The following is an 11915-nucleotide window of genomic DNA, read 5'->3' as shown; positions in this document are numbered from 1 at the left end:
TTTCTTTATTGTGTATTTTAAAAAATTTTTTACTTTTTCCTTTGCTTCAACACCTTCCTTCCTCTCCCTGTGTCAGCAAATTATCCACCCCACGCACCCACGCCGCTCCGGCTCCTTCTTTTCATCTCCAGGCGTATCGTCGGCTCACTCCGCTCCGGTCCTGCGCGCGCGCCCCATCGCCAATTCTCAATCCTCCCCGCCCCCTTTAAGACAAGGGACTGGGTCTCGGCCCCGCCATCCTTCGCTTTCCCAGGCGGGAACTGTCGCACCCCAAGTCTAGCCTCTCCAGGGCGGCTCTCCGGCGACCGCTTCCCGGTTCGGGGATCCCACCGCCCCTCCAGCGCCTCCCCGCGTTGGGTCAGCGCGCGCCACGGCTTCCCGGGCGGCCGGGCCCCGCCCCCTACCCCGGTCGCCCCGCCCCGGCCCGGCTCCGCCCCGGGCCGCCGCCGCCTGATTGGCCTCCGCCCTCTCGTCCCCCGGCTCCTCTCCTCCCCTTCGCCCAATGGGCACCACCACCTGGTCCAAAAATTCCCCCGAGGGAACCGAGGGGTTCTGCACGCACCAGCTCTGGCCGGGCTGCGGGGACCGCTGCGGCGGGGCGCGGAGCGGGGAGGGTAGGCGGAGGAGGGAGGAGGAGCAAAAGGTGTTGGAGAGAAAACTTCTGAAAGGAACAGGAAACTTGCCGGGGAGGCGGCGGCGGCTGCGGCTCTCTGGGCGTCCGGGCTGCGCACGTCGCGGGGTGTCCGGAGCTGCAGCGCCGCTCCTGGCGGCTCCCCCGGCGCGGGGCAGGGCTGAGCCCGACACTCGATCCCTCGGGCCGTGTCCGCCGCCGCCGCTCTGGGCGCTGCAGGCGGGCGCTCCGTTCCGCCTCTGCCGCTGCGGCTCCCCGGAGAGGGCGGCGAGGGCGCAGAGAAGAGGAGGGACGTCTTCTGCGGAGCATGAAGCAGCATGTCCGATAAAATGTCCAGCTTCCTCTACATAGGGGACATCGTGTCCCTGTACGCGGAGGGCTCGGTCAACGGCTTCATCAACACGCTGGGGTAAGCCGGGGCGCGGGCTGGGGAGCGCTGGTACTCAGGCCCCTCGGAACCCATCCCAGTCCCTCCTGGCGCCGCCGCGTCCCCCGGCGCCCGCTCCCGCCTGGGGTGGCCGGGAGGCAGGGCAGGCTCTGCGCCCGCGGACAGCGCCGTGCGCTCGGCTCTCTCGCTCGCAGGAAGCTGCCCATAGAGGCAAGACTTTCTCTGCAACTTCGTAATCTCAAGCTCAGAGACGCATCTGAAAAGGAGGAAGTGATTCAAAAGCCCGGAGACAGGCCCGGTGAAGAAGTCTTCGTTGGCTTCTCCGTGGGTTGTTTTGATAAAAAAAAATTTTTTTTTTCCCTTGGAGGTGAAACAAAATGCCTCCTCTTCCCCATCTTTGCTCGCTACCGCTCTCAAGCCCTTGTCCTTCAGGGCCAGGTTTGTAAGACGAGTCAATAAAAGTCCTTGGCCTCGGACATGAAACTCAGGCGATGTGGCGAGCGGGAGTGTGGCTTTGCCCTGCGGGAGGAGCTCACTGTCCCACTTCGCTGAAGTAATTTCCTTTTGGCCTAGCCAAACGGGGACTCGCCCCGCCTCGGGGGCAGCCTGGGGGCTCCGACGGCCTCCTGGGTTCTAGAACTCACACCTGCTTTCTCCCCTCCCCGGGCTTTGGCCCACTGAAATGCTCAACCTCTCCTGGTACTCGGCCAAGTGCAGGGCTCTTGAGATTGGAGTTGATTTATGAATGGGGGAAATAGATATATAAACATAACCGTGTGCTAGATGGTTAAAGAGGACTGCCTTGATTACTAGTATTTTCTCTCTGTCCTGATTGTTAATACCAGCTCGCAGTTTAAACGCACGCTGACTGCATTGTATTTTGATGCGTACATTTTTTTGTTGTTGTTACCGCCTGGTCTCAGTAGCTAGACTTCCCAGTCTTAGAGATTTCAGGCTGAGAAACTGGTGTTTCCACTTCGGACTGGTCACTTTTTTCTGCCGTTAGGTTTTAGGGCAGATGACTTAACATGCAGTGTCCCTGGACGGTGGCTTTGAGCCATGCCATTAATGGAGTGGTGTCTACCCCACAGGGGACGTGGACGTCACCAGAACTTCCCCAGTTTCTGTTATTTGTGCATCTCCCTTAATGGGTGAAAGAAGGGAGGTAGATTTAACTTAACCCCTTTAAGATCAATGTTAAGTGAAACTGAAGCATGGAAGAAAAAAATAGCCGTGACAGGTGCTTTTGTGCTGGGTTTGTAAATCATAAGCTGCCATTTGTTTCCCGGAGAGTTCTTAGTACAAGGTCAGTGTTTGGGCTTCCTGCAACATTTTGCAGATGGACTCTGCTGCACCTCACCCTTCCCCTCTGTAGACTCTCTAGGTGTGTTTAACCTGGTGGTTGATCAGGAAGGGCTTGGGGTCAAATCCCGGCTTCTCCGCTTGTGAACCTTACGACCCTGGGCAAGTTACATAATTGCATCTCAGTTTCCTCACTCATGCTTACTACCTCGTAGGATTGTGCTGAGGAAGAAGTGAGTTAACATAAGGTGCTTAGCACAGTACGTGGCACAGTACGTGGCACATGAGCACTTGTATTAAGTGTTAGCTATTGTAATTGTCACTACCTAGGTGACTGTGAGCGACAGTTACAGTCGTGGACAAAATAATAAAAAGGATTAGGAATAGAGTATAAAACCTAGTGAAATAAAAAGTCATGTTTTTGTAGTGTCTTATTCAGCAAACGTGTGTGTCTCGGTCACTATGTACTTTAGCAGTTGCGGAGACTGTCCTGTTCATTTTGGAGATAGAGATACCTGGGGGAAGAGAAATGAAGTGACTTACCTGTGAGGCAGAGGACATTAATGCCAAAAGCTGGAGCTATAACCCTGTCTCCAGACTCTCAGCCAAGTGTGTGTTTCTTTGGTTACACATTATTTTGAGAAAAAGAAGCTTTAATGTAGTATATGTTTGTATAAAATATTTATTCGTATTCAACATTTCTTGCTGGTATTTTGGAAGGTGAGTTGCCTTAGAGTGTGTTTGTGCAGTATTATTTTTCTGTTGACAAACTGATTCTTGTTGAGGTTAATATGACAAGACCTCTGTGCAGCTCGATTCTAAGGTGAGGACGGGTCGTTGGAAATGCTGCCGCTGGTGAAGCTTGGTGCTCTGATTAGATATTCTTTTTCTTTAACTCATGGCACTACGTTGGCCTGAGAATTTTAGTAGTTACAAAGCTGGCAGGAGCCTATGTTCATGCCACATGAAATGTTATCTAGGCAAAGTAGCATCACCTACTTTGTTAGCTTAGATGACAACTGGTAGATATTTTACTTTACAAGTTTGTTTTAGGACCATGAAATCAAAGCAGCAGTATAGTTTTTCATTATACTTTTGTAGGCTTATTATTTATACACCTTTTCTATCAAAGACAGAGTAAGTACATACTTCAAGTTGAATTCCTTGCTCTTCTGTAGTTGGAGGTCAGTTGTCCAAGGTCTGTTGCTAATTATGACCTTGTTCGTATCATTTATTCTCTTTTCGTGTCAGCATGTCTTTGTGGAGAGTAAGAGAAAGAGTATTTGATGCCCCTGCCCCTGGGGTATTATAAAAGTGAATGAAAGAGACAGAAAGGAAAGAGCCCATTTTTTTTAGAGAGTTGCTAGGAAAATCCACATTATGCTTATATTTTTGTGGGCCTTAGATTTCTTCAAAGGTGTGTGAATTGTTAAAGTGAATCAGAGAGCTCCATTGGAGACACTGGCATTGTATCTATTTAGCCAGCATAGTTTGTTCCACTGTAATATTAAAAACTCAACGGAAGAGCTAAAAATGAGGCTGAAAGTTTCTGATTTCTATCTTTGCTCTTTATCTATTTGACGCTTTTGGTTGCATGATGGTTTTTCAAATTCACCTTAGGAGGTAGTTAGTGAGAATGGAGTTTACAGCATTACAGGTAATTCATACATATTTATTTGTCTGCAGATAAATTTTGTCTGATTTTAGTATCTCGTGTAAATTTGGGAGGATACACGTTGTTATTATTGGCTTTTGGGAATTTTTGTAATAAGGTCATGAATTTTTCACCTGAAAAAAATCACAGTTTCACTCTATTAGAGTTTAGTAGGCCATTTTAGAGGCCCTTCCAACTGGAAATGTAGGAAGATTTTTGTAGGCTCTGTGACCTAGCTTTTAAATTTGATATCTCAGTCTGAGGAATTAGACTGCTCCGGTTGCAAAGACTTGCATTTCCCTTTTTTCCCCAGTTATCCTTTAACCAGGATTTACCTGATGTTTCTGAACCCTGAGTTATTGCTAAATGAGGTAGAGTATTGTTCTCCCAGCTTGTATTGGTGCAAAAGGGGCCTGGTTTATGTTTTCTAACTTTTAATTTTTCATCTAAAGATCTATTTAGGAAACACTTATCTTGACTTAAGGAAAACTACTTTAAATCCTGTTGGATGAAGATGGTGAATGTATTTTAAATAAACAATTTTTTTTTGTACTGTACATTTTAGGGTTATGGTTTTTATTTTTCTTTTAAAAGAGAAGGGAGGACTTTTGGGATATGTTGTACAATTTCAGATGCGGTGTTGCTTTTGTTTTTGCTTTTTATTTTTTAATTTTTATTTTTAAATTGAAGTATAGTTGATTTACAATGTTACATTAATTTCTGCTATACAGTGAAGTGATTCAGTTATACATATATATATACATTCTTTTTTTAATATTCTTTTCCATTGTGGTTTATCACAGGATATTGAATATAGTTCCCTGTGCTATACAGTAGGACCTTGTTGTTTATCCATTCTATGTATAAAAGCTTACATCTGCTCACCCCAACCTCCCACTTCATCCCTCCCCCAACTGCCTCCCCCTTGGCAACCACAAATCTGTTCTCTATGTCTGTGAGTCTGTTTCTGTTCGTTTCTGTCATATTTTAGATTCCACTTATAAGTGATATCATATGGTATTTGTCTTTCTCTTTCTCATTTACTTTACTTAGTATGATCATCTCTAGTTGCATCCATGTTGCTACAAATGACATTATTTCATTCTTTTTTTATGGCTGAGTAATATTCCATTGTACATATGTAGCACATCTTCTTTATCCATTCATCTATCGATGGACATATAGGTTGTTTCCATGTCTTGGCTATTGCGAAGAATGCTGCTATGAACATAGGGGTGCATGTATCTTTTTGAACTAGAGTTTTGTCTGGCTCTATGCCCAGGAGTAGGATGCTGGGTCATATGGTAATTCTAGTTTTTAGTTTTCTGAGTTACCTCCTTACTGTTTTCCATAGTGGCTGCACCAACTTACATTCTCATAAACAGTGTAGGAGGGTTCCCTTTGCTCCACACCCTCTCCAGCATTTGTTATTTGTAGACTTTTTAATGATGGCCATTCTGACCGGTGTGAGGTGCTACCTCATTGTAGTTTTGATTTGTATCAAATGCAGTGTTAATTGTCCCTTCCCCATTCCTCCACTTCTTTACACTGAGATTTGCTTCCCTGGTCATTGACACTTCTGACACTTCATATTTTGGGTATATCAACTTGACCAATGGTCAGGTACCACACAGTGGGAGTGAGCATGGCAGAATTCCCAGGACGGGTGGGACAGTAGAATCAATAAAAAGTATACAGTTGTTTCATTGTCTGTTCTCCATGTGGTTGAGAGGTTAGTGAATGACAAGTGTGCACGTGTGTGTGTGTGTGTTTATGCACATCTGTATACATATGTTTAAGTGATTGTTGCCTTTGACTTGAGGTTTCTTTTTGGGATCTACTAAGAATCAGCACCCACTAATTAAGGTCTGAGAAAACACTCAGGTGACCACCCATTGGTGCAGTGACTGCCAAGTATCATGATAGTTTTTTACCAGAGTGGGAAAAGATCAGAGCCCTTATTTTTAATTACTGCTTGATTTTGGCCAATTCAATGAGCTTTTTAATTCCTTTGTTTCGATGTTCAACAATAGACATCAGGTAGGGGGATGGAGGGTCACACAGTTTATAATTCAGACTTAATTCCTTAGATGGATGAATAAGACTTATGTTTTATTTTTACCGATTATAGTCCTTTGAATTTCCCTTCCTGATCTTTTTTCTGCTTAAAGTTTTAATATTTAAATGGTTGCAAATTTGATTTATTATTATTTTTCTTATTTAATTTTGCTATTCTTATCATGGTTTGAAAAATCTTTCCCTTAATAGGACTGTTTGATCAGTAGAGAGTCATAGATGAAGCAAGGAATGGTTATAACCAATTTTTATATTTGCATAATTTGTAATTTATCTTTAGCCTCTTCTAAACAGAATCCCTCCAAGTAACAGCATTATTTTCTGCTATAACTAGGTATATGAACTTAGCTTTATTTTGGCTAGGGCATATGTTACTGTGATAAAAGTGTCTAAAAATCCATTGGATATTTGCACATGTGTTTAGTGGGGAGGAAGAAGACAGTATAATCTTGAATATTGAGTTGTTCTGGAAAGTCTAAGGGTTAGTAGTGTCATGTTATGGAACTTTAAATCAGCTGGAGTACAAAGACAGTTTCTGAAGTGGTGAACATAAAGTCTATTTTAAGCTGAAAGGTCCACCATTTCTTAAACTTAAGTCATTCCATAAACAACACTGCAGCTTTTAGACTCTCTCCGGTGGAGAGCTCAGTCAGGTAAACAACCATCCTTCCTTAAGTACCCCTGATCCTTGGCTTTGATAGAAAGAGAATTCAGAAGCAAATGCTTGGCCTCATTCTAGATTTAACAGAGCTTTTTTGCTTAAAAAACTTTTTTTTTGCGTAGGTAGCACTTTTCACAGTCATGTTTTCCCTTTGGAACTGTTCTTGTATAGATAGCGTGTATATAACTTACAGAATATAGACAGGTTACTTTAAAACTTTATAGTTAAATTCAGACTTTAAAACTTAAACTCAAGGCACAAGGTGTATCTTCATATATGAATACAAAGGAAGTAACAGTGGACTTCTATGACAAATTTCTAGCATAACAATAGATTGAATTTTACTCCTTTTTTTACACCAGAGCTTGGTAATAGATCACCAGATTATAATCAGAGAAGTGAAACTTTAATGGTCATTCATTCATTTATTTAATGAGTAAAATTGTGCCTTTCAAACGCATAGTGGTTATCTTTCTACTCTCATGCAGATTTAGATGGGTACGTTCTTAATATATGCTTTTAGAAAACCATAATTCTAATTTAATACTACAGAAAATAAGATTCATGGAGAATAGTGAAAGAGAATACAGCAGCTTGTTTATTAACAGTGGTGACACTGCATGGTGAATGGGTGCATGATTTTTATTTTCGTGTCTCCTATATTTCCCAGATTCTATATATGTTTCTTTAGTTAGACATCTATTGCTATTATAGTCAGGAAAGTTAACTAAATGAAAGTGATGTTTTGAAGGATTCTTCAATTTCTTATTACTGTTCATCAACAATGTTCATTTTAAAAAGCATGAATAAAGCATTTTCCTGGTCATGGTCAGTGGAAGAAAACCACAGACAAGGAGGCTGCATGTTGCTGAAATAGATGGTCATATGTTTACCATAAAAAATTTTTGTTCCTAGTTATTTATTGTTGGTATTTTAAAATGTATTATGGAAAAATGTTTGGCCAGTAATGCTGAGCCTTTATGAATGGTTGGTTTAACTTGTGCAGTAAATATATAGTTTATTTTATTTTAGAAGTCTGTTTACACATGTAAGAAGTATGCCCTTCAGCATGGCTGACTTGTTCATTTTAATAATCTTAGTACCCATTATGGAACTTTTATTGTCTGTCAATTTCTATAGGCATTACTTTGTGAGGGATCTGTGTGTGTGTGTGTGTGTGTGTGTGTGATTGAAATCATTCAATTAAGTGTTTCTATTGAATATCTTTGAAATGGATGGATTAGCCCTCTCAAAATTCAAATCAATGATTGGTTAATGATGCTATTTTATAGTTTATTCTGACACAAACCTATAGAACTCCAACCCTGAATTAAGAATAAATTATCAGTTTATTCAGAAAAAAATTTAATCATAAAATTGAAAATGTGTCCGCATCATGAATCCAGTCTATGGACCTTTCCTGGTGATGTGGTTTATGCTGGAGGGTGCTGCAGACTGAATCATTGGCTCACCTGATGCATATTTAACGAGCCCTGACTATGTGTTAGGGATACAGTATGAAGAGATGCCAGATATTGTGCTATTTTAAATTATTATCTTAAAAACTCAAACTTCCTTTGAGAATTTGTGGTATGACACTTGACTAGGATCTATGGGAAACTAAAGACATTTGATAGTTTTGCTCTCACAGTTGTAAATGCCACAAGATCAGGAACTGACTCTGACTTTATAATCCTTGTATGCTCAGCACCTCACACAATTCCTGGTAAATGGTAGGCATTTAATAAATATTTGTGAAATCAATGTAGTCATTATTTAGTAATGGAGACAAGATTGGTATTGAATAACCACAACATAAAGCAATTCTTTTCAAATAAAGATGATTAAAAACAGTATTCATAGGGAAACAGAAGAGGATTCTTTCTCTGGCTGGTATGACCTGAGGAGGACTTCAAGGAGGAGGTGATATGTATCTGAACTTTGGAGGATCATTAAGATGGATATTTATCTCAAGTCTATATCCATAATTTGATCATATATTCTTGGTACTTTTTTCTTTTATTAAAAAAATTGGTGAAGTTTTATTGTTCGTTTTAGTAGCTCCAAAAAAGGAAGCAAACAATTTGATATTATTGAGATATGCAAAGATAGAAGAAATAATCAAAAAACATATTTTATGCTTATTTATCAAATGTGAGAGCTTTAAGTGTGATTCAGTCCCTCTGAGTTTATTTGGACTGCCTTCAGTCCTTGTCATGTGTGCTGAGTTTACTGAGACCAGAGAGAAAGAGGGCAGGATATAAAGCCCAGAAACTTGGCAATTTTTTGGGGAAATTTTACAATGTTTCCAGCTCCTTTGCATATTCTATTTTCACTCCTTTCCCCCTTATTTTTCCTTAGCCCCAGTGTTTCGTAGTTTTTCTTCATTAATCATGAACTTCAATAGTCTTCTAGATCCCTGGAAGCTTTGGCATTAAGGACAACTTTCCATCTGTAATAAAATAGTTCTAAATTTTTTTGTCTCATAGTGCCTGTGACTATTCAACACACACACACACACACACACACACACACACACTCTCTCTCTCTCTCTCTCTCTCTCTCCCCCCCACTTGGCATAGAATACCCTTCTGGTATGTGTGGAGTACACCATGCCCTCATTTCCTTTTGGTGTTTAACAAGCGATAGAGGCCATAGATAGAGTCCCATGAATGCCGGGAAAGACTTAGGAAGTAAAACAAAGCATAATCTATAGTCGTATCTAAATTCTTAGAATTCAAGCATGTGTTACTGAGGTTCTATCTATTAAAGTGTTTGAGTCATTGTTAAAGTGTCATCATAAAAATCTCTGTGAAAATTACGAAATGCTGGACTTTTATATGTTGGTTATCCAAAAAAATTCCTCAGTGGAGTCTTAGAAAAAACTTTTAGGTTTTTAATTAATTTCTAGATATCTAGCTCTCCAAGACCTTGTGGTAATGACTGATTATGAAATAGATATCATCAGCCACTATGGAGAACAGTATGGAGGTTCCTTAAAAAACTAAAGATAGATTTACCATATGATCCAGCAATCCCACTACTGGGCGTATACCCAGAGAAAACCATAATTCAAAAAGACACATGCACCCCAATGTTCATTGCAGCACTATTTACAATAGCCAGGTCATGGAAGCAACCTAAATGCCCATCAACAGACGAATGGATAAAGAAGTTGTGGTACATATATACAATGGAATATTACTCAGCCATAAGAAGGAACGAAATTGAGTCATTTGTTGAGACGTGGATGGATCTAGAGACTGTCATACAGAGTGAAGTAAATCAGAAAGAGAAAAACAAATATCGTATATTAACACATGTATGTGGAACCTAGAAAAATGGTCCAGATGAGCCAGTTTGCAGGGCAGAAGTTGAGACACAGATGTAGAGAACAGACATATGGACACCAAGGGGGGAAAACTGTGGTGGGGTGGGGATGGTGGTGTGCTGAATTGGGTGATTGGGATTGACATGTATACACTGATTTGTATAAAATTGATGACTAATAAGAACCTGCAGTATAAAAAAACAAACAAAACAACTAATACTAAACTTTCATTGGGTTATCTGTATGGAAATATGTTAATATAAATGTTTCAGACATTACGTGAAATTTCTAAAAATCGTATATGTTCTGGTATAATGTTATAAGTCATAATTCTGGTTATTACTTTAAAATGTATATCTCAGAAAAAACTAAATTTCCTTGTCAATTGCACTATTATGAACTTTCGTCAAATCTTTAAAAAAAAAAAAAAGAAATAGATATCATAATATCTAGCTCTCCAAGACCTTGTGGTAATGACTGATTATGAAATAGCCACTAGGAGCAGACACTACTGCTGTCCGTATATCTCCTGTTTAAAGAGGATTCTGCAAATTGTGTAAGGAATTTATGGATCAGCAGGCTAAATATAAGAGCTCAAACAAACAAACAAAAACCCAGCAAAAAGAAACTGGGTTAAGAAATTCTTGATTAACTTTCTAGCGGCAAATAGAAGTATTATTTGTAAAAATTTCAGAGAATAAAGTGCTCTCCAACTCACATTTAGTTAAATTATTTGCAAGCCTCGTATTGAATTGTCTTGGAACTCTTGAAAAACAATCTATAGGTATCCCTTGCTATCCCAGTTCTTACTGTGTTGTCACAAAAGCACCAGAGATTTGGAAAGCAAAGGACATTTGCATATCCCTTTGCCCATATGGATAAAGCTTAAGAGTTGAATATTAGAACTAAGGTTCCATTGTTTGTAAGGAACAGAAACCATCTTTGGCCAGCTTAATTAATAAATTTCCTTAAAGAAGGAAATTTATTAGTATAAAGATACTGGAGGAGCTCCAAGAAATTGAATGATGAGCTCAACAACTGAGCATTAAGAAAGGCAGAGAAACCCAGTGCTGCTGTGGGCATCTCAGTAGCAGAACCTTCTCTCTGGGTCCTGCCATTTACATGACTAGGATACAGCAATTCCTATACTCTGTATCTCTCTTTTTTTTTTTTTTTCATTTCATTTCATTTCATTTCATTCATTCATTCATTCATTTACTTATTTATTTATTTATTTCTGGCTGCGTTGGGTCTTCGTTTCTGTGCGAGGGCTTTCTCCAGTTGCGGTGAGCGGGGACAACTCTTCATCGCGGTGCGCGGGCCTCTCACTGTCGTGGCCTCTCGTTGCGGAGCACAAGCTCCAGACACGCAGGCTCAGTAGTTGTGGTTCACGCGCTCTAGAGCACAGGCTCAGTAGCTGTGGCTCATGGGCCTAGCTGCTCCACGGCATGTGGGATCTTCCCAGACCAGGGCTCGAACCCGTGTCCCCTGCATTGGCAGGCAGATTCTCAACCACTGCGCCACCAGGGAAGCCCAGCATCTCTCTTCTTAACATTGAAAATACAGAGTGATAGAATTTGGCCCCTCTTGGATTATTCACTTATGTCCATAAAAGAAAGTCGCGAGGCCAGATCTGACTACCAGGGAGATCACTGTGAGCAGGGCTGCGAGTTTTGCCTGCTTGTGGGTCATGGTGGTAGGGCAGAAGGAAAGCACAGAGGACCTGGGCATGAGCTGAGGTGTTACCACTTAGTAGGTAATTTAATAGTAACTTCTTAGCACCTTTTAAAATAAATTATGGTGATATACATAACATAAACTGTACCATCTTATTCACTTTTAAGTGTAAAATTCAGTGACGTTAAGTGCACT

General features: G+C 41.0%; 1 protein-coding gene across 2 annotated transcripts in view; it reads left to right on the top strand.

Moving 5' to 3' along the window:
- Nucleotides 1-570: 570 nt before the first annotated feature.
- The window catches only part of ITPR2 (inositol 1,4,5-trisphosphate receptor type 2), a 524186-nt gene continuing 512841 nt past the window's right edge, over nucleotides 571-11915 (top strand). For both annotated transcript variants that reach the window (XM_068561342.1, XM_068561340.1), the window contains exon 1: nucleotides 571-1040. In XM_068561342.1, coding sequence (XP_068417443.1) covers nucleotides 949-1040 — 92 coding nt within the window. In that variant the 5' untranslated portion in view covers nucleotides 571-948. The remainder of the gene's footprint in view (nucleotides 1041-11915) is intronic.

The sequence above is a fragment of the Eschrichtius robustus genome, chromosome 13 (genome assembly GCF_028021215.1).
Source record: "Eschrichtius robustus isolate mEscRob2 chromosome 13, mEscRob2.pri, whole genome shotgun sequence".
In the NCBI taxonomy this organism is placed as follows: domain Eukaryota; kingdom Metazoa; phylum Chordata; class Mammalia; order Artiodactyla; family Eschrichtiidae; genus Eschrichtius; species Eschrichtius robustus.
This window is presented reverse-complemented; position numbering and strand designations above follow the sequence as displayed.